The 24,484-nt window shown below is 29.8% G+C and overlaps 1 protein-coding gene across 1 annotated transcript in view; it reads right to left on the bottom strand.

Annotated features, from left to right (window-relative positions):
* LOC121128836 (small ribosomal subunit protein eS25-like) overlaps positions 1-24,065 on the bottom strand; it is an 84,686-nt gene extending 60,621 nt beyond the window's left edge. Inside the window, exon 1 of the mRNA XM_040724439.1 lies at positions 23,971-24,065. Coding sequence (XP_040580373.1) covers positions 23,971-24,065 — 95 coding nt within the window. The remainder of the gene's footprint in view (positions 1-23,970) is intronic.
* Between the last annotated feature and the right edge of the window lie 419 nt (positions 24,066-24,484).

Genomic DNA, 24,484 nt, shown 5'->3' with positions numbered 1-24,484 from the left:
ATGTTTCGCAGAGCGTAACTTTCCAGAAAACTTTATATATGTTGGAAAATGTTTTGTTTTATAGTAACACCAAATAGTGTACTCTTTCAAAACTACAATACTTTGACTATATATTACGCAGCAAGCTTTCCTTTCCTTTGTTTCCACAAAAACCACTACTCTCCACTCTTCAATGAAAACGCAACACTCGGTGTCCACTTTTCTTTTTTAATAGTCTTAATGAAGGGAGATGAAAGTAGGATCCAAAAATGAAAAAACGGAAAAGATGCGTATCTGTGGGATACTCAGATGAAGGTAGAAAAAATTAACATTGTTCGTGCTAGTACTACTTTTACACTGAATATACAAATTAATTGAAATACACAGATTAGGACAAAGGAACTCTATAGTTATTTACAAGATAATACGCAAAAAATATACTACAACAATATTAAATTTTATGGGACATACCAATCAGGATCTTGTAGTATTCTAAACATAATATTTAAATTTAGATTTTATTACAAAATTTCAGGTTCCATATGTTTTATCAAGCAAATTCAAGTACAGTTGGCGGATGGACAAAATGACAGCGTGGGTCGGATGTGGCCATCGGGACGTACTTTGGCGAACCCTGTTATAAAGTATTACTTTCCTCCCCCCCAAACTTTTATATTGATTAAATTTATGATTATCATACTTTTTTTTTGTGCATCAAGATATTTTATGTACATCTACTAATGAACTATCAAACAAACTTTATTTAGATCTAAAATTTATGTAATTGAGTTGTTAGACAACGTGGGTTTCATTTGACGTCGTTTTTTGATGAATTGAATCTTTTCAAATAATAGATTTAATAAGTCAACTCTTCAGGTATATCTATAGATATTTTAGTAAATGCACTTATTCCTCCATATGCAATAATAAAATGATGCAGATCTATGAAGATTCATTTTCTGAGTACTTATTTAATGAAATTTATTTTAATACATTTTTGTAGATTTTGATTATTGATATAGATTAAAATTTCACTTCTCAACAGTAAATTTGATAACATGCGTTTCTTCTTGTTTATATGCCATTAGTACGCTTAAGATTTTTGAGCAATTTTTTTGGACAAAATGAGCAAAAAAAAGGCTCATATTTTGAAAAATGAACACCCAGAATATCACAATTGAGCAAATTGTATTTAAAGAAAAAATACACTTTTATAAGGACAGTTTAACTAATTAGAGTTGTTTTATATTTAAATTGATATAAACGGAAGATCAGGACTTTGCAATTTGGCGCCAAAGAATTTAACCTTTGTTGCAAGATTTAAGGAGGATTATTCAAAAGTCAATTTTTTACCCAAATTTCCCCTTTCTTTAATTGGCTGTTGTGAGAATTTGTTGTGCATCGTTTTACCTTAAAAAAGAGTGCCTAATAAAAAAAGGATTTTTGCATGCAGATTTTCCATCGAAGAATAGCATCAATGGAACCTTAAAACTGTTGTGTAATCAAACCATATTCAAAAATTTCTCTATTTATTTCACAACAGTTTAAAGTATGTGCAATTTTCACATAAAAAGGTAAAAAATAGCAATTTTTCCTAAATAAGTAAAAGTGAGCGATCGCTCACAAGTCCTAAGTCTAGTAGTCATTAGTTTATCTTTTTCAGTGGGACTAACTTCGAACAGTTGTTCTTAATTAAAGGATAATTTCTTTTACGCAACGGGTAATCAAAAAAGACAATAATACAATATTGTAATATGAAATTTCTATGAAAAAAAGTTAAACTGGGGACAATGCCTTGTTAAAGTTCTTAAATTGGGGTAATTGAGGTAAAAGAGTTAAAAATCACTGGTCAAGAAAAAATGTCTTATTCCTGGTGAATCAAAGTGTCATATTTGTCAACGGGAATAAAGAATGCAAATATATGTAAAAGTTATTTATAGGTGTACCAGATATTAAATGTGAAAAAAATTAAAAAAAATCATAATATTTGAACTGTTTACATCTCATTCAAAACCAATTAACCTGAGACCTAGACAAAATATTTTTTTTTGTTATAGAAAAAAAAACTAATAAAATTTGTTGTTTTGGTATTGATCTTGACTCTAGTTGACCAACAGGTCCAAGACCGAATTTGATTTTTGTTCCAGCCTTAAGTGATTCTTTTGACCGATTTGGACTGATCTTTCCGTCCAAATTGCTATTAAGACTGTACAACCAAATTTAATCGCTTTCAAACGGTGGACTTATTTTTTACGGGCATCGATTTTCGTCCTTATCTGGATTTTGAAGCTGTACTGTGTACAAGTATTATTAATGCAACACATTTAACTTTGTGTGACGTTATTGTGTGTGTCAATGTTACAATTTTGAACCAAGCATGACCTCATCATTAATTCGTCTATAGATCAGTAAAGAGACCGATCCAAATCAATTTTTTTTTTGGGACAGATTTTTAATTTGAAAACAGTTCAGACTGAACTTCTTTGCAGGACTGAATTAGTTCGGCCCTATGAAAATCATAGCGGTACCAGAACGGTCAATATTTTGAGAGTGATACTTTGAAAATATCCAAAAAGAAAGGAGACCAAGATCGATTATGAAATATAGATTACTAAAGACAAATTGTGTTCAACTCATATCTTAATACTCATTGGACCAGTTTACCTTGTATTTATTTACACAGTTTGAATTTTTGAGTGAGGTTTTGTTGGGAATGAGATTAACTTTCCCGCTTTTTCAATATATGGATAAAACAGTTTACATTCATAAGTATTTTGTTTATTGTTGCAAAGTATAATTATTTTTGAGGGATTACAATATTATCGATACACATTTGTTAGAGATGAACATATTTTCTTCGACTGAAAATTAGAACAAGGATTTGACCATCTAACCCAGGCTCAAACACATGTTTTTTCCTCTCTTCATTCCTCTATATAGTTATTGTGAATAGGTGAAAATATCATTATAAAAATAAAAAAATAAACGGGAATATTATTATTGATTACTTTTAATTTCATTTCGGGGTTTTTTCTCCCCCTAACCCTCACATTCTTTAAATAATTCTATTGTTATTGTAATTGCTCCTACTAGAGTCCTACCTCCCCCTTCCCCCATCTACCCCTGGTTCCAAACACACAAACAACTAAAGAAAATAACAAATAATTCTGCAACAAAACATACTACCTTTTAGCTGAAAAACTTTTAGTTTATTCAAAGAAAACATCACGAGAAAAATAATATGATCTCAAAATATAAAAATAACACGTTTTGCTCAATGGTGCTGGGATAACTTGTTGATAAAATGATTTTTTTAATCATGTGAGAGCCCCTTTGAAGTTGAATATGCCATAGAGTCAGAAATTAAGTCATTTATGAGTCTAGACCAGCGTTTCTCAAAGTGGGTGCCGCCAAAAAAATACGTATTTGGACATCTAATGTTAAAAATCCGACTTATCATAAACAAATTTATTTAAATACATTCTTTTACTTATAAAAGGATACAATTTTTATTCATTCATTTAAATGTATAAATAAATATTCAAAATAAACTGTAAAAATTTGTCTCAAGTACACAATGGTCAATAATGTGCCATTTAACAAGACCCCTTATTCAATCAGATATGTAGAAAGTCATTTATAAAATTATATGTATTTCAAGGACAAATATATTGTCTTGTGTAATCGAATAATAAAAAAATAATTGCCATGTGATTAGTCCACCGCCTTGCAGTGTGCAGCATATTATTTTATCATTTACAAAAATCTCTTTTTAAAAAGAAAAACCCAACAAGATATTGGTATGATTAATCATGAAATGGAACCTCAGCCTACTTACTGCCAGTCTTTGTCTATCTTCTTTGATTCCAAACCAAAGGTCGTTAGAGAAAATACTAGTGAGGCTAAAAAGAGATCATACAACGACAATTACAATTATAATATAAACGACATTTGGAATTAGGTATCATGAAGTGTTATTTTAATCATATATTACACTGGATTGCCTTAATTATTTTACGTACTTTTGAAGGGTGACCAGACGCAAAAAAACTTTGAAAAACACTGGTCCAGTTGAATAATATCAAGCCATAATTTATTTCACAAATTTCAAAAATAGCTTACAATTGTCAAGGGGTTTTTTAAACTAAAGAGCTGAATTTGCCCAAAAGGTCATTCCCCTCATCTCAGTAAGAGAGTGAATAATTCACACTATTATGGTAATTTATTACAATATGTGGTGTTAATTTTCAACACTATAGAGAATTCTGAACATATATTTTATTTTTTGAACTATTTCTATTAATATATCAAAGTTGCACTCGTGAGTATGTATAGTAACATCAATTATTACTTCTTTCAATCGATAAATGATGTTCCATGAAGGAAATTAGGCCATTTCAGTATGTGACCATGAGATACAATTTGAGTAATCAGTGAGTTGATACAATATGACATAATTGAGTAAAACAGCTGTTTCTTTTTTGAAAAAAAAAAATGTAATTGTCATGAAATAGTCTTTACAAAAGTAACATTGATTCAACTTAAGAGCCATCAATGGAGTAAAAATTATTTTTTAATATATTGAAACACGTCACCGAGTGTATTGTATATGGTGCTCTCTGATTCATATACCAATACAGTATAAGGAAAAAAAAGTATAATAAGGAACACTCTATAAAATAAATGACATCTTGCACGCCTTTAGTTTAATTCACATTGAAGGGGGAAAAAAGCGGGAAGTACTTTATATAAAATTTAAAAAATTGAATGTGACATGAAATTAGGTTTAGAAACTGGCTCAAAAATAATTTGTTTTCCTTAATCTGTTAATACTATTTTTTTATTCTTGAGGAGATAACGTCTAAGTATTGAGGGAGTAGCTACGTGTAAGTGAGCTCATAAAAAACAGGGGTAACACCAAGAATTTGTTGGGGTGTTATCTTAATATATTATTAAAACAAAATTTGTATGTTCACCTAATAACTCCGGGTAATGCCAATATACATATACAGCTGATCTATAATACACAATACTCTACAAGTTTATTTTTGTAATCAAAGATAATTGGGAAAATTTTGCCAATTATAAGGAATAGTTTTTCATCAAATAACAAGATCAAATACTTTTTGTAACAAAACAACTAAAGAAAAAAGTTATAGAATCAAAAAATGTTAAATAAAAATAATAATCAACAATTTTTTATGAGAAATACGTGACCAAAATTATTATTAATACCCATGTTGTTGTTTTTTTAAATCGGCCTAAGAATCGGCTACCCGTTTTTTTTTTCACCTCAAGTAATCGGCTCTAAAAAATCCATAATGTTTACATCTAAGTCTGAAAATAAATTTAGAGTGCTCTAAAATGGTCTGATTTCAAAATATATCGTCTCAGGCTATAAGTTGTATTATTTTGTGATTCAATGAAATTATATTCATTTGATTGGCTCTACATCGTGGGGGTTCGTAAATTATTACACAGCATGTGTAAAAGGAAATCGACCAAATTTGATCTCCTAAATTTCATATTACAAATATCAATGTTTTATATTTGATGGATTTTAGTAAACAATATGTAACTACATCATCTTTACCATATTGAGTAACCCTTAAACGTGAGAAAAGCAAAATAAATGATTTGATATTTTCTTAAATATGACATATTGTGAACCTGGTCTTTAGTATGTTTATTGTTTAAAGAATCTAATGGTTAATGCAATACAAAAATGTGATCTCAATGCAGTATATGATATTTATACTTCACCTTAAGCCTATGAAGTATCAGTATGACTCTTTTTGTATGGTTAGATATAGTCAAGTTGTAGAAAAATACTGAAGTCACACTAGGAATGACGTCAAAAAAATTGGTTACTATGAGAGATATGATATCTGCTGATATTAATAATAGATTAAAAATAAACACGAATTCATATTTTGCAAGTTGTCAACAAACATGTTTTATATATATTTACACTCGTTTAGATTTTTAACATTACTAGTTACATTCCAGAGGCACAATGGTAACATCTGAAGTACATTTCGTGTAACTTTAATAGCATTATTTAGAGGAAAATCATCTAGAAAAAAGTTTCAAAAATCCATAGCTATTCTTAAACATTTAAAAATACACAGAGGTTGACAAAAAATTAAATTTCAAAAATCCATATTTATTCACAAAAAATTAAATTTTTACAATAAACATTTCAAAAATTCACAATTGTTAACAAAGAGTTATTTTTTTTATAAAAAAAATACAAATGTTAAATTTTTTGCCAAAAAATTTCAAAAATCCACAATAGTTCTCAAAAATTTCAAATATTAAAGTTTTTGAAAAAAAATAACGCATAAATTCAGAGCTGTTTACAAAGAATAAAAGTTTTTGTATACAAAATTTCAAAAATTAAGTTTCAGATTTTTCATTTTTTGGAGAAAAATTTCTAAAATTTATAGCTATTCACAAAAAAATTAACTTTTAAAAAAAAATTCCATATTAAATTTTATCTTGGAAAGCAAAATTTTCTTAATTGCAGTGGGGAGGGGGGCTCCAGCCATCCAGTCCACCGCCCTTGGGCGCCACTGTTATTACCATATGTAACTCTGTAAGCCCCTTTAGGTCGTAGAATTCTAATTAAAGAACCCTGTTCTATAAATTATTTGAATGGATCAACTCTTGTTCGTTAAATTTATAATGAGAAGGCCAAAGTTTCATCAGTATTGCCCGTAACTCAATTTATGAAATGGAAATAGATATGGTCATAAAAAAACAATCACTTTTTCACAATTGTTCAGGTAAACATTTACAAATCAAAAGCATGATCATAGAAAAACCCAGGTTCTGAGTAATAACAAGGGATCGTGAGATCTGACAGATTATTATACCTATTAACAATAAATAGAAATACAATTATGATTATTGTCTGTCAATAAATCCTACTAGTAAAAAGATAGTTAAACACTTCCATTATAAACAGTAAATTGTTCATCTTTAACAATTAATATTATCTTTTAAAACCTCTTGAAAAGGATTCTTTCTTATAATTGAACCAAAATAATTATACAAGTATGTAATTTAGTTATCTACCAATGAACAACTCAATTTTTTAACTCAAAGTCATTTATAATTTAATATGTCAATTATAAATTTGTAAATCATGGAATATTTATATGAAAATAACACTTTTATCACAACGTTATTCCACTATGAAAAAATAGATTAGGTCAGTTGATTTGTCTACTACTTTTGCATCTTGTTCTGTGCGTGGATTGATTGTAATTGAATAATATTTTTATTAAGTTATGAAAATTTCACCATAATTAGATCAATTGAAATATTTCCATAGTATGGAAGCTAATTGACTAATTACGAATTAATTTTGAAACTTTCTTCTCTTTTTGATGCAAAGTTTGGGAGATAACAGAATAAAATTAAGAGCATCCCATTACATGAATACATTGATTATAAAAATATATAAGGTTGTCTTATTGAATACACCAATACACTTGGATACATAAACAACACATTGGATAAATGCACATTTATCCAAGTTTCTGGTAAATTAAATATATGGTATTTCAATATGTGACAATAATGACCCAGATTATTTTCTATTCAGAAATGTGTTCTTAATAAAATACAGTAAGTGTATATTTAAATCGTCTCAGAAGCTTCTCCAAAGGGATATAATATCTATTTTTAATTCAACTTTATACAGGGTGGTTCAGATGAATTAAGAAAAATTTTAGGGGCTTATAACGAACGACCTAGTTTGGGTCGAACCATATATTTTATTGTTTTAAAGCTACATTCAACAACATTTAATTATATATATATATAAATAAATGTGATTCGCCTTTTTTTATAACCTTGGACACACGGCACCGGCAGCTTTGGCAGACCTCGAACGGATCCTGCCACGACATTGTACGGGTAATTGACTTCTTCAGGAAGAGACGAAAGATACTTGGCACAAACCTCAAGCTCGACCCTCCCCAAAGATGGAAATCCCATTGGTTCAGGTCTGGGCTGTTTGCAGGCCAAAAATCTGAGCTCCAAAAATGAGGATATTTTGTGACCAATATCTTGCACTTTTTTGGTCTTATGGGCCGGTCGACTATCATGGAAGAAGGTTTAGTTTATTCCTTGGGCTACTTTATCCAGGGAATGTAAATTAAAAGTGCAAAAACAGAACCAATATAATGACAAAACTGGATCTGCACGAGGTGGCTTAGGCCTGCCAAAGCTTGCTGAGGTTATCAAAAGAGGCGTATTTCATTATAAATAATTGAATTTGACTAAAAGTAGCTTTAAATAATAATAAAATGAAGTTTCTACCCATTCTTTTTCGTTCATTAAAAGCCTTTAAAGATTTTCCTGATTTATCTGGTTCACTCTCTATATGTTTGTACTACTGGACTATTGACCACTAATAATTTAAAGCGACCTTTTAACCTTGAACCTTATATTTTTAATAATATATACCTAAGTATTTATGCACATGATTAGATATTTTTAATTGCATAATGAAACGTAATCAAATGCTTGTATCTCATAAAGTTATAAGAGCTACAAATACCCAATTATTAACAAAAAAATTACTGTACTTTTCATTGCTTTTTATGTATATATTCAAAATGGTTTTGTAACCTAATTCAATGAAAATTGAACCAAATCCGCATTTCAATAATAGTGGTCATAAAAACGTAATAATTAATTTTATAACATTTAATTGTAATTTTATGCAATCAAATAAATAATTATCTGTAAAAGAAATTCAAGAAACAGTATTTATAATAGGTTTTCTAACAAAAATGATAGTGAGGTAACTTAATCAAACAAACCATTTTTTTTCTTGTATGTAATAATCCCCATTATTTTGTACAATTTCATTTAATGAATAATAATTTCAATATAATTCCTTTGAAAACCCTCTATGTGGAAATTACTTTTTTATATCATCAACAAACAAAAAATATTGCACCGTGTTTTATTATCAGCTATCGATGTTTGTACTTATTGTACTATAATCAGAGTTATGAGTGTTGAGTGGTTGAAACTGTGAAGAATTATCAATAATTATTGGGCATTAATTCGATTATTAGAAAGAATTAACGAACCACCAACTGATTAAAAGATTTTTTTTCTTTTCGTATGAAAGGTTGTGTGATATAATCAAGGTCAAAAATGTACAGTTCTAAATTAATTATGTTAGTATACATTGATTGTTTCATTATGTAGAATTTTAAATGTTAAAATTTTAGCCAAAATGATTCTATAATCTGTTTAGAAGGTCTTAAACCTATTTCCGTATGCTTAATTGATATTATGTATGTAAATATTTGTATATGTCTGATAACATTTGTTAAGGATTTTGGAAGTAATCTCAAATGTTATCAAAAGTAGGGGTGTTTAACTGTAAATGAAAAGAATACTAATTACTTTACAAATATCTATTATACATACCTATATAATATGTTACTCAGTTTAAGTGAGTAACTGATACGAACTCCATATTTAAAAACATTTCTAGCATTATAGCTATACATACATTTTGAAATGTCAACACTTGTAAACTCTATTTGTTTAATTTTTTGTCACATCTACACATTCTTTTTTTATATGTTTTTAAATTACATTGAAACAAAACTTGTTTTGATTCATCTTTTGAAAGTTATTACAACTTTTCTTTAAATATATTTATATTCATATCAAATGAAAGACAAATTAATAAAGATTCAATAGGTTTTGTCATGGATCTAGGCATACATAGATAATCGTATGCAGGATTATGTATATATATATATATATCTTTTTTTTAGGGGGGGAACTTTTTTGAAATTTATTTTTGAAAAATTAAATTTTCTCGAAAAAATTTCAAAAATCCACAGCCATTCAAAAAAATAATAATTTCGAAACAAATATAAAATATTAAAAATATTAATTTTTTTGGAAAAAAAATTCTAAAAATCAAGAATTGTTCACAAAAAATTTAATTTGTACGAAAAAAAATTACAAAAATTAAATTTCAATTATTTAATTTTTTGATAAAAAACTTTAAAAATCCACAGCTATTCAAGAAAAGCTAAATATTTTGGAAAAAAAACAAAAATTCTGAGCTGTTTACAAAAAATTAAATTTTTTGGTAAAAAATATCAAAAATCCATAGTTGTTCACAAAAATTCAAAAATTAACAGGTAACACAAAAAATTTAATTTTTTGAAAAAAATAATTGAAAAATTAAATTTTAAATATAAAATATTTTGGAAATAAATTTTAAAAATACTATTTCACTGAAAATTTAATTTTTGTTTTTGATTAAATTTCAAATATTAAATTTTCTAAAAAAAACAAAAAATACTAAACCCTCTCCGGTCCAGCCCCTGCGGACGCCCTGGTCAAGAAGCTAGAGGTGTTTGTAAGTGTTGATACTCAGTCCTAGATCAATTTTTTTTTTTGTTCAGTTTTAAATAATTTTTGAAAAACTGATATGGACTGATATTTTTGACCAGACCTTGATTTAAGAACATGGACCGAAATTTGATCGTCTTCAAATCTTGGAACAAATTTTTTGCTCTCAATGTATTGACCGATTTTCCTGTTTCAATCTATGAACCCATTTTTCCCCCAGTCCAGTTTACAAATATGAAGCATAGGCAATTTTTTTTTCTTTTCAGAATCGAAGTAGATCGATGTTTTTTCTTTTAGACCGATTCAGAGCTAGCTTCTTTAAAGAGACAAAGTAGTTCGATCTAAAGAAAATTAGAACGGTCTAGTATTTTCATATTGAAACTAGTATTTATATTATTAAATGGTCATTAATATTTTGTAGTTAAACACAAGAATATTTGAAATATTAACTATATTATAAACACTCTATTAAATATAAGGAACTTCATTTGACTCTCATATGGCCTTTAAATATAATCAATTCTTAAACTCTGACGCATAAAGGTTACTACTTATAAAAGTAATTTGTAGCATCTCTAATTAAATTTTCATAATAATGTATCAATACAAATATTAATTAATAAACTAAGTAATCAATATCTTCCAAAAAGAGGTGTTTCAAACATAAAATAACGTTTTGAAACAAAAAAAATCGAAAGGTTGTGTATTTTTATCATCAACTTTTGTCAAATGTAATTATAAATTGGTTGAGGTCGCTGATATCGCTTAATTTACATCAACTGTTGTTCACCTCTTCTTACTTTATGATATGGTAAAACTTGTAAGTGGAGAATAAAGGAAGGGAGAAAAAATATATAAATACAAGTTTAACATTAATCCCTCAACAAATCTAACCTGAACTTATGCGATAAAAACATCCTCAAAAAAACAAACATTTTTCTATATGTTCTCTATGAATGTATTACATACACAAAACCATCCGTTAAGAGTTCATGAAATAAACAAAGATAATTATGGATCCAAGATTTTGTCGGTGGTTCATTTGCTAAAGTGTTTCCTGAGATAGCCAATTTATCATTGCTTCCTCTCAAGTAATGAGCCTCTGGATGCGTTTTATTTTTTTTGTAAACATAAATAGGGTTCTTGATGGATTGGATATATGATCGGTTTAATTTATTATTTACAATTTATTTGACTCTTTTTTTTTTTTTTTTTTTTTTTTTTTTTGAGATAATTTATTGATTTGATTATCATAAGTATAAGATTTATTTTAAATTTTAAGGAATGCTTGAGTAAAAGAAATTGTATTTCTGTACATCCATAAATTATTAACCATTCATTCGTTTAGTGGTATTTGGGGGGGTAGTCCTCCTAAAAGTTTCCAAAGACCCCAAATTTTAATCATATGTTATATTATAACATATGATAAAAATACATATTATGTATAAATTTATAAGGCTGTTATCACATATGGAATCCTAAATTGTCTAATACAGAGAAGTCCAACGTTTTAAAATAATGTGCCGTATTGCCATTTGAAAGATTTTAGAGGGCCACACTACCTATTAAATTAAATTTTATGAAAAATCTCTTCATAAAACAAAACTATTAAATACATATTTATTTAAAACTTATGCCAAATTTTAAAAACAAGTATGATCCATTTTTTCAAGGTCAAACTACTTCAAAACAGGCCAATCTGGCAAACCTGTTTAGGGGGCTCTTCAGGTTTTTACTTTTTTGTTTTTTTGGTGGGAAAGGGCTTGTTTATTTTGAGCTTTAAAAAAGATTAAATTTTGCTCTGCAAGTTTTTTTTTCCTCAGAGCTATTTTTTCAAAAATTCCTTTATTTAGAAATTATTTTTTAATATTTGCAGGTATTTTGCGCGTTCTATAGGTTTTGATGATATTGTGACAATTTGGCTAAAAAAATACTACTTAAATTTAGAATGAGATGGGCCCTCTCTTAAAAATTAAGCTGGCCACAGGTTGGACATCCCTCGTTTAATATATCAGTTTAAAATATTAGCAAGTAGACGTATAAAACAAACAAACCTGTTGTTAAGTAATTATGTTGGGAGAGGGGAGGGGGGTTCAAGGTAATTAAAAAGCTTTTTTTCACCGAAATAAAACCTATTTTTCATTTTCCCTTTCTATATCTCTCTCCTTCACGACATTACCTCGCTAACACAAAAATATCCTACATATTTTGTTGTCAGCTGTCGATTCCCTCTTCTCCCTTGATACGTCATTGCTATTTCATAATTTATTTTCTTTTTAATAAATAAACGAAGGAATAAGTTATTCTATACCTATGCTCCGTTACCAAAAGAACAGGAACACAATTTTTTGTTGATCCTTCGTTGTTCATATAATATGTAATTGGCCATTTTATTATTTCTATGAATAAATTTTGGCTATCATACACAGTTACTTCACTTTTAATAAATTAATACTAAGTTATAATATAATACAGTATCGAATAAAATACTATTTTGATTTTAATAATATGTAATTCATTTTCAAAAATGATGAAGAATTAATAGGACACTGATAGTCTGGGAGTATATGTGAGATAAATAACAGTTGGTGTTATTGGGCCAGATGTTTTCGGGATTTTTTTCGGTTTCTTTTTGGATGAAAGGTTGTGTGATACAATATAGGTCACGACGTGCCTTCTTTCGGTTTTTTCCCTTTTGTCTTCTCCATTGGATCTTTCTACATCCCTCTTTCTATCTCTTTTCATCAACCTTCATTCTTTTTTTCTATTCCTCTCTATTTAGCCTTACAATGTGGTCAAGTATGCCCCGTTCTGTTCGATAACTTGATGCCAACGAGAAATTTGTATCCCAAAGAGCATTTTTAGTAGACACACACTCCTTATCGTATGATCCGATGTGACCTATAATGAACAAAATATACTTTGTCTTAAAAAAAAGGTCGGGAAATACGAAATTACTATTTCCCAAATCTATTAGATTATAAAGTAAAATGATTTATGTAAATATATTGGAGATAAATTTATCTTTCAAAGTACACAATTGTACAAAGTGTATGTTTGTTCACTTTTTAAATCAAAAAATATAGAAATGTTTATATAATTTTAGGATGTACTCAACTCCTTTGTAAACGAACAAATCTTTAGGAAAACATTATTAGAGCTTGAAAACCAAAAAGGAAATCAAATGTTTATTGAGATGTTACATCTTGATAGAGGGGTGAAACGATATTGATGATGTACCATCCAATTACAAGGGTATTTCATACACGAAACGTCCAAGGACTTTGATCCCTAATGAAATATTTAACCTAACGTTGTAATTTGATAGATGAGTTATTTTTGAAGTTATCATCAACATTACCAGATGTCTAGATATCTTAAGACATGCCTCACATTCTTTTCAAGACCAACGGTTATTGGGCTTTTATATATTATATTATATAGGAAACATGTAACCTCTGTTTAAAAAGGAATTGAGTTAACAAAACCTTTACCAATCCTTTTGACTACTTTATCAGAGATAATATTTATTATTATTATTATTATCTTCTATCATTAAGATCTCTACAACAAGTTGTTTATGGATTGAAAATACATTTCAAAAGGACAATGAGAGAATAATAACAATGGCCCTGTGTATTTTCTAAATCATTATTTTTCATATATATTGATGTTTTTACAAATTTTTAATAGTAATCATACTAATTATTTTATCTTTCTTTCAAAAAACAGTGGATCATGGAACTTTCAGACGGATTTTTATTTGTTTTTGATAAAAAATTTCCTAATTGTATGAAATCAACATAATTCGTTCCTTGTTTTTTGAAGACATTCAACACAAACCCATTCTTCAAACATGAACATTTACTTATTAATGGTCTGAATACTGATTGATTGAACTCGAATTAGCTCTTTTAAGTTGTTGAAAAATTTCTTATAGGGACTTTGTAATGTACAAGAAAAACCTCTAGGTTCCTTATATCCAATCAAAATCTGTCAGGGTCTCTAATTTTAAATACTAGGTGGAAGTCGAGTTTTTGTCAAACATTAAAATTATTCCCTGGGATCATTTTCTTAATTTATAAACTTTACAATTACTTTGGATTTTAGAAATTTCATTATATTTGTCAGGTGTGTCCGCAAGATATACTTTAGAAAGGGCTTGTTTTTTGAAATTTTTTGGAAAAAAATTTAGAAATTAAATTTTTGGAAAAAAAATTCAAAAATCCACTGCTACTCACAAAAAAAATTAGTATATTTTGAAAGAAAAATTAAATTACAATTATAAAATTTTGTGAAAAAATGTCAATTATTAATTTTTTTGAAAAAAAAAATCATATATTAAATTTTTTGGACAACTATTTGCTAAATTATAATAAATTTCAGAAATTAAATTTTTTAGTAATAATTATCTTATCAAATCCTATGAGATTTTTACACGATACTAGTGACCGAATCATTCATCTGCTGACAAGCTGTGCAGGGGCTTTAAAAAATTCCTATAGTGTGGTATTATTGACGTTATAAAAGTAAAGAATATATACTAAATTTTATAACTAATAAACTTCATAATAAGTGACACTATCTATACATTGTAATGTCAAATGAAAATGTTTTACTAATTCATGTGCGTCCGGGCGTCCGAAGGAATATATTATTTTCTAAAAGGTTGGTGAAAAAAATTTCAAAAATTAATTTTTAAAGGAAAAAAAATAAAATATTACATTTTTTAGAAAAAAAATTTCAAAAATCCAGAGCTGTTTAAAAAAAAATTTACGACAATTAAGTATGAAATATTAAATATTTTGGAAAAAAAAAAGTTCACAAGTCCAGATTTGTTAACAAAAAAATTAATTTTAATCGAAAACATTTCATAAATCTACAGCTGTTCACAAAAGTTAAATTTTAGGGGAAAGAATATGAGAAATTAAATATCAAATACTAATTTTTTTTTTGAGAAGTATTGAAGAAACCCATTCTAACCCTTACAGGGAAAAAAATAAAAAATAAAAATTTCAAATATTATAATTTTTTTTCGTATGTTTTAATATTAAATTCCCTTCTTAAAAAAAAAATCTTAATTGCCCGCAATTAGCCCGCAATTACAGCCCCTCCAGCCTACCCTCTGGGGACGCCCCTGTAATTAAAAGATATGTAGTCAAAAGTTTGGAATAATTGATTAACTGCCAACAGATTTTGTGCATTCTTTTCTTCCTTTTTTTTTAAGGGGAACGAACGAGAGATGTACTAAAGATCACCTTGCATATGTAGCTACTAAGTCCGTCTTTTGTGTATATCTGTCCAAATGAGACCCAATTGTAAATATACCTATGTGAGTACTCAAAAACATGGTATTTTTTGTTATTCTTACTTCTTGTTATGGAGTAAATATCCACGTAGGTTTTTATTTTTCAGTACCTACATAAGTTCATTCATGTCTGTTTTCTTTTGGAGAAAGATCAAATAAATACGACTGTGTCTGTACTTTTCTTTACTCGCCTCTTTTTTTTTTTAAAAAGATCCAGAGCTCCCTGCTGATTCAAAAGTATAAAAAAATAAGTGATTTTAATCTATGTAGTTAAGAGGTAAACCTTTTGTTCATTTTTTTTTTAAAGGGACAAGATGAATAGAGGGCAGTAAACTTATTTGGATAACTCATGTCTATCAGGATAGACATTATGTAGGTATATTTTTGAAAAATGAATAAAACCACTGAATGCAAAGCATACTAATTGCTACCCATGCCTCTAGTCATAGATATTTTGTGGTCATGGAACAATATGATGAGGAGGATGAATAAGAATCGAGTCCGGAAGAAAGCATGATCCATCAAAATAAAAACATAATATTATTACTGAAACAGCCTCTACTTCATGGCACTGAATTTCTACATATATCATATTCATGATTCAAATGATCTTATCTCCCTATTTATGTATATATTTTTTTTTCAACCACAGTCATCCGTTCAAGGAAAACAAATACATTGTATTTTCCCAGGAACCGCTGGTAGAGGTTTACATATATGTATATTTTTGAGTAATTTATAAAAAAAAATAGTGACAGGAAGCTCTGTTTCTCATTAAGGCAGTAAAATCAATCAGATGAGTGTAAAGTTTACATTGAAAATGTCTTAATAGTTACTTATAGTTATTGTTTAAGTACCTAATTATATTTTCAAAACACATGAATTTTTATATATATTGTTGAACATTTTACTGTATAAACTGTACAGTGTATATTTACACATATTTTTACTTCTATGACCACCCCCTACCTGTAAACAAAACCCTTCTAGAACAATCCCTTTCTTCCCAAGATAAAAAAGGTCATTGGATGAAAATATAGCTAACGAGTGGGAACAAACTTGCTAAATTTTGAGGCTTCTTTACGACTGAACTCCGTAGAACATTATTCATAGAGAATAAAAATGGCTGATTTGATGTTATAAAGTTTGAGTTTGTATCTAAATATTTAATCAAGAAACACTCATTTGAAGGTTTATCGACTTCTTGCACTCAGAAAAGAATCCGTGATATCTAATTTTGTTTGTCTGACTCCTCTGTCAGTATAGTCACAAACCCCTTTTTCGCTTGGGTCATGAAACAGTCAAGGAGGTATTTATGAATTCCAGGTTAATGCTTAGCAATCCCTTATCGTCTTCCCTAGAAAAATGGCTACGCTACCGTTTGGCTACCTCATCCATTTTCAGTAATAAATCTGTGGAAGATGAAGAAAAGAGGATGTGCTCCTATTGCAGCTCGGTAGTTGAAACCTCGAGGCATCTAGTTTATTTTTGCCCAAGATACTCCCATATTGTATCCTTAACCTCTGGGTGGATAAAAGAAGCATACTGTTATCAGTGAAAATATATTTACACTTCGTTTTTACTACATCAATCAAGGTTTTTGTGGATGCGGTAAAATAGTTCTGGTCAAATTTTAAAAATAAACAGAAAACAAAATAAAATCTAAATCTTTCTAAGCGACTTAGAAGCCAAGAAAATGCCATCTAATCGTGACCAAAGAATTTCAGTCCACGCACTTGTAGACGCTGGCAAGAAACCAAGGAAGATTACCATCTTACCATGGGTCCAGACTAACTACCCAGACATGAACGTGGTGTTGCAGCAGAATGGTGCACCTATACACACGTCCAAAAAAGCCCAGAAGTGGTTAAAGAACAACTTGCCTTTCTGGCCAAAGAAAATGTAGCCCCCTACTCACCAGATCACCAGGCTACATCATCGATTAGGGTAGCCAAGACATCAAATTATTATTTTTATTTTATTGACATACCCTATTACAACTGGTAGCTGAAATACATCTTGATAAAGTTTTAGATTGAAAGTGTCAATATTTTTTCGAAGCATCAGATATAAGTCTCCAATCTCCTGGGATAAGTGGGTGGTAATGTCTTCTCCCATTCATTAAAAACCCTTTAAACGAGAAGCTGTAATAACTATAGTTTTATTAGTCCTTTACGCGCCCAGGTCTTGCAATTTCAATATACCCATGGGCCTGGATAAATTCATTAGGAAGTCAATCTTCATTTTATACGTTTTTTAAATATGATGTCTTTTACTGAGTTTGAAGAGAGCATATCGACTGACCACGGAATCTTCTAGTCCATAAAGATTCGGGACGGCACTTCTTTCTTGCGTTGGATTAAATAAATGAGAAGAATTTCCTAGTCTTGACGTTAACTATGTACCTAACACCTCCTAGTTAAAATACTGGTGAGAAACTGTTAAGTTTGTTATATCTATGAAGTTATAAAGGGGCAATTAAGTCAAATAAGTAGCTTCATGATTATGAAATTTTCAAGACAAATAGGGAAAGAATATACTGGACTAGATTTAAGTAAAAACTCTTCGAATAGAACAATCATGAACAATTTATTCAATTTTCAAATCCCAAATTTGTCTCAATATATATGGATATAGATTGTAATTTATATTCAGTTGCATGAGTAATAACTAGCAGCTAAATGGTTCATTATTAAGTATATTTAATGAGTCCAATTGGTTCGTTACTTATTTATTTATGTGAGAGTTTGCAGAAAAATAGGTTGAAATTCCTACCGTCCGACAAATCTTTTCTTATCATCCATATCAAGAATATCAAGAATTTTTAGAAACACATGTGCTGGAGAAGAGTTATCAAACTGTGATACGCAAGCTCACTCTAATAATCCGTGGAAGAACTTTATAAATAGGTTTAGTTTTCATTATTGTATATTCCGTTCGTTTAATAATAATGCTACATAGAAATCTTTATAAATTAATACTATAAATATATGTGTGTCTGATCTCCCTTAAACATTAATGTAGCCACCCTTAGCAGCAAAAATGGCTTCCAGGCGGTGGCGAAAGGTCTAGTACCCGCTGTGGATATAGTATCTCTGTTATGGTGTCCCAGTGCTTGTTGACAGGACTTTCAGGGCATCGGTATTTTGATGATGGACATTACAGGCCTTCCCCTTGACATGCACCCAAAAGGTGTAGTCGGGGAAATTGGCATGAGGGCATATAGGTGGGACAAAAGTGTCAAATAAGAGTTCAAAAGAACTCAAAAGAATCATTCAAAAAAGTATTGCAACGGAGGAATTGGGTTTATTTCTTTGCTGGTGTCAAAAGTGGCCTCTCCACCCTCACAAGGCTCTTTCTACCTACTTTTTTTGATAGCTCTCTAGACAGTCTGCTGTAAAATCTCAAGATCTCTTGCATACCCCTTATTGACTTGAGAAAATTAGCCTTGCTGTTTCTTTTAATTCTTCCAGATCCAGTTTGGCCTTTTGGCAGAGCCCTTCTTACTCTCCAACGTTTCAGACTTACTGACGGCGTAGACATTGGTCAAAGAAACGCCCAACTGCTTGGAGTTTGCGAATGGAAATTCGACAATCACTTTCAAGTGTCATTTTGTCTTCTTTTACTATAAGCTAGAGAGCTCAGATTTGTTATGTTTTGTTACTATGTGTTTACATTTTATTATATCGAAATATGAATTAATTTCAATCACTCAACCTTCATAAATCATTGAATTACTAAGTGTTCATATTTCAATGGACCACCCGGTAAGAGTATAAGTGGTCCTTGAATCATAAGGGCTATTGAAATTTGATTGTTGATCTAAAAAAAATTCAATTTGTCTTGTCTTGAGAAAAAGCTTTATAGTTATTTGTCAATTTGCCATTTATGAAAAAAAACAAAAGAATTCAGTCAAAAGGGTTAAATAAGTGCTTAAAACCTCTCTTCTTAAAGAAAAATCTTCTGCCACACCTGATGACATCATTGTTTGGCCCCCCCTTATGATAATATTATTTTCCAGCATCGCTGACCTCTATTCAGACACAATAAAATAAATTACATACAGAAAATTTCTCTCTAATTGCACATTAAACAATAAATCTTCATTTTTACTTTTATATTACCCCATAGCACGTTTGAAAGATTACATACACTAAAATTTCATTACAATATATTACATAGAGGTTCAAATATGCATTTCAAAGATCAAACTCTTTATTTTATTTTCAATTCAGAGTGTAAAATGACATCACTTTTTGTTTGTTAAGAAAAGACAAACAAATATGAAACATATATCTATAAATAAAGAGATTGAGGGAACAACACATGATGGAAAGGTCAATTCAATACTTTGACCTTCCCTAATAAAAAGCTGATACTGCATTTATATAGCAAACAATAACTATAATAAAAATGTATGTGTAGGTAGATATGGTCGAAGCACAGGGGGAGGTGAAGAGAATGGGAAATCCGTGACTGGAATGCCCATAGTGTGCTTGAACCCTTGATCATTCTATTGTAAGAAGTAATTTTAATTGTTTACATCATTTCTATTTATGTACGTAGCTACATATTTGGGGGAAATGGTGTATTGATATATATGTAGGTACAGGTGTTCCCCGATTATAAGGGTGCTTGGGAGCAAGTCCATTTTTTACTATTTTATCATTTTTTTTTTTTGGTACTTTTAAGACAATAAAAATCTTAAATAATTTACGTCAGACAAGATACTTTTAAAATATTTATAAGCTTTAATCTTAATCAGGTATTTACTTTGATTTTATATCCGGTCATTTGAAACTGTAAAATTTAAATAATCGGAACTAAACCATTATTTATTCGGGAACCTTTTTAATGCAAATTTACTTAATAAGTAATTACCAACAGTTGTATGTCTTTGTATCCAATCAAATATTCCAGAACACTCTCCCCCCCAATGCAAAATTATACAATTCTATTATGTAAATAAATAGACATAGTATGAACGAACTCATCAACAACTCAAAAAGTCTTGTTTGCTTCAATATATAATTTATTATCCTAATATAAAAAAACAGAGATATAAGCGGAAAATAGCATACTATACGGAGACTCAAAACAATTCCAAACACTGCGTTATGTGAAATCCGCGGTGTTTGAAACCATGGTATGCGGGACCTTCCTGTAAGTTGAAATTCTCGATAAATATAGAAGCAATACTCTCTGATACAACTTTTCTATTTTCAAAACTTCAAAATAGTGTATATGAAAACAGTATCAGATTTTCCAAAAGATTTACTAACAAAACTTCTACTGCAAAAGTAGGAATCTCACAAAAATGGATAATATACATACGTATATATATTTTGTATAAATCAATGATTTTTGTGTTCTCAAATCATTTTGACAAATCAAGGCTAAAAAAAGAATATGAGATACCTATTGAAAAGAAATCATTTCCATCTCATTAAGTCAAGTATATGCATGGTCATAAATGACATGAAACTTTATAATACATAATAACCCTCCAAACTATAATCCATTTCAAAGTTCAAAGCTAATGTGTATATTTTAACAAATATATTAGGGGAATTATATATATAAAATATAGAGATACATCAAATTGTGAGATATTTGAATAACGTTTGTCTTAGACGATTGCTATTTTGGATTTTTGGATCTATTTCCTTGCTTTTGTTACTACACATATTATCTAAGAATAGATCATAGATACAAGAAATAAGTAATGAACTTATTTTGATTTTAGATAAAATAATTTTGAACACAAAAGTAGTAAAAACCATTGAGGTTTTTGTGATTAGACACGTTGATCTTAGAAACTAATAATAGTGAATATATTTTTAAGAGCAAACTTTCAGTAAAATTTCCCTCACGAACATTTTTGACAACTACCGCCAAATTATACCCTCAAAAATCATAATAAAGCAGGCAGATGATAATCACATCAGTATTTTCAAGAACCTTACCATATGTCTTCCCCCCGCCCCCCTTCTCCTTGCACGCGTTTTTCTCACCAATATTATCAATATTGTAAACGTACGAGATTAGGGTGGTTTGAAAAGTTCCCGCCCTAACAAAGATACAAGACATTTTTTCTGATTTCATTTTTATTTTTCAAAATCGTCTCCTTGAAACTCTACACATTTATCCCAGCCATGCTCTCATCTCTGTCACCTGTCCAAGTATTATACACTGCGTTTTTCTCTCGTAAATAAATTTTCACAAAAACACTTTGATTTTGCCTCAATTACTCCGAGTTGGATTGACTTAGACGCATCAAATTTTACAGAACAAGGCTTTATATAGCTGCTATTGTTTGAATCTATTTAAATGTTACAAATGTCCCACTCAGACTACTGTTACATAACAACTGGTCGTCCGAAAGGACTGAAACTTTGGTCAGGGACTCTCAACAGATGCTAGATTAGTCTCTTTCGATGTGACTAGTTTTTATTTGCAAGTGCTGTCATCTTCAAGTTAATATTGGAAACTTTTCAGACCACCCTCATAATATGACTTATGAGTTAATTTTGACCAAATCGACGTAAGTTATAGAAAAAAATTTGCAGGTACAAAAAGAAGATTAAAGTAAATACCATAAATTAGTTTACGAATATATGTAGATGGGATGCCCATAAGAACGTTGGCATAATAAGGAGATAAAATGTAGAATGTACATAATATACTTAATGATATAAAATAACAAGTTTATTTATTAAGGAAACTATAAAAACGTTGTGTATTTTACTTGATACCCTCATTTACATTATTATTTAATAGACGGATGCGTATGTTGTATGTATTTCAACTTCCCATATTGTGTAATTTGATTAAGATAAAAGGTTAAAATATTTATGTACACCTTACTTATGGGTTATACCTTCTTGGAATCTACAGACATATAATTGATCCTTTGGAACACGTCCAAATGAACAATAATACTTAATAATAGTTCGTCCAACTACTAAATAAAACTACGGATGAATAAAATTTGAATATAGGATTCAAATGGTTTCACAATGCTTTTAATATTAAATCTTATCATTTTATTTTATGTTTTTTTTTTTAAATTTAAAAGTACATAAGTACAAATTTTGCAATCTAAGATTATATTCCATTTGCAATACCTCCTGTAGATTCATGGATTTTCTTTGTTCCATGAAATCAATTGGAGAATACATATAATTTCATTGAATGTATAGATTTCTAAGTCTAATAATAATTCAAGTTATTATTTGTACCCACATTGAGGAGGAAGATGTGATCATATTAAGTATCTTTAAAGTTATGAAATTGGCTCCCTAAGACGTTGATATAGCACAGTGTTACCTTGCTAACACAAAAATACACTATGTATTTTATTGTAAGCCGATGCTGCCCTCGTAGCAACAGATACATCAGTCTATTTCATAATTTACCCCGTTTTGATAAATAAAGAAACAATAAATTATGAATAGTTATGCTCCCTTTCCATTAGGACAGGAATAAAATTTCTTGTTGATACCTTGTAGTATACATGGATGACCCATTAGTCTTTGGTCAACTTCAACAGCTCAAAAAGTACAAATACATTTATTTCTCGAAACATCATTTTATTTCATTTTTTTTTCAGCTTGAAATTTCCTTCAAAATGAGTGTCAATTCATTCCACATGACCACTATTTGGGGCAAATACAGCTCTCAAACGCTTCAGAACGTCTTTACAAAGTGTACGGATGGTCTCCCCCGGCAAGTTGTCCGATGCTAGCACTATGGCAGCCTCCAAGTCGTCAGCACTGGGGTAGGAAGTTACACTAACTTCCCTCTCCAGAATGGACTATATGGAAAAGCCTGTTACGTTGAAATCTGGGGTAGAAGGGGCCTTGCTCCAGAAGTGCTCGAAAGTATTTTGGCACCACTCTGAAAGAAAATTTACAATATGTGAAAGTGAGATCCTTCCCAGTGCTGTTCCTGGATCCAGGGAAGTACATGGGACTGTAAAATTTCTAGATAGACACATTGATTGACTTTTCCACACCATCAATGGTGTCTTCGTCCTGCATGAGGTGACACCCATCTAGACCATCACTGATATTGGCTTTTGGCCACTTACAAGGCTGTGCTCGTTAAGGGGAACGTTCTCGATGTTCCGACACATCATCCAGTCGAGAGGCTTTTGTAAGCCAGTTCCATGATGAAGATCTTCTCGTCTCTCCAAATGATTGAAACATGCGTTCAAGAATTGATACATTTCAGGAGCACCTTCTCCAAGGTCAGCCATTATGCCATTTTAACCTTACTGAGAAGTTGCCGCTTGAACTTCGTCCTTGTTACCATGATCAACCTGAGTATTCTCATGAACTTTGGTGCCCACTCCTGAGCCTATCATCGACATTCTTCGTTCTCCTTCTGCCCCTTAATGGTATAGTTGACAAATTACTTTCACACATTGCGGTTTCTCAGGGCCTTGGTACCGATCCTACAGCTCTTTCCTACGAAATGATGGCGTGCTTAGGGGTCATAATCTCGTCGTTAGAGGCTGAAGAACACGTTATGGAAAAAAAATGTTTTTTTAGCGACAAACAAAGATGGAGATGCATAAATCATATGCAACAAACAGAATTCAAAATTCTTCTAGAAGAAATATTAAGTTGAAGTTGAAGCTGTCCTAAGACTTATGGGACACCCTGTGTATATATTGGCCATTTTGTAATTTATAAAATATTATCAAGCAATTTTATAATACAGTATCGAAAAAAAAAAATACGTAGGATTTTAATATTATGAAATATATGTATGTATAAGATTGTAAAA

Source organism: Lepeophtheirus salmonis, chromosome 14 (assembly GCF_016086655.4).
Source record: "Lepeophtheirus salmonis chromosome 14, UVic_Lsal_1.4, whole genome shotgun sequence".
Lineage (NCBI taxonomy): Eukaryota > Metazoa > Arthropoda > Copepoda > Siphonostomatoida > Caligidae > Lepeophtheirus > Lepeophtheirus salmonis.
Note: the sequence above shows the minus strand (reverse complement) of the source record. Positions and strands in the feature narration are given on the sequence as shown.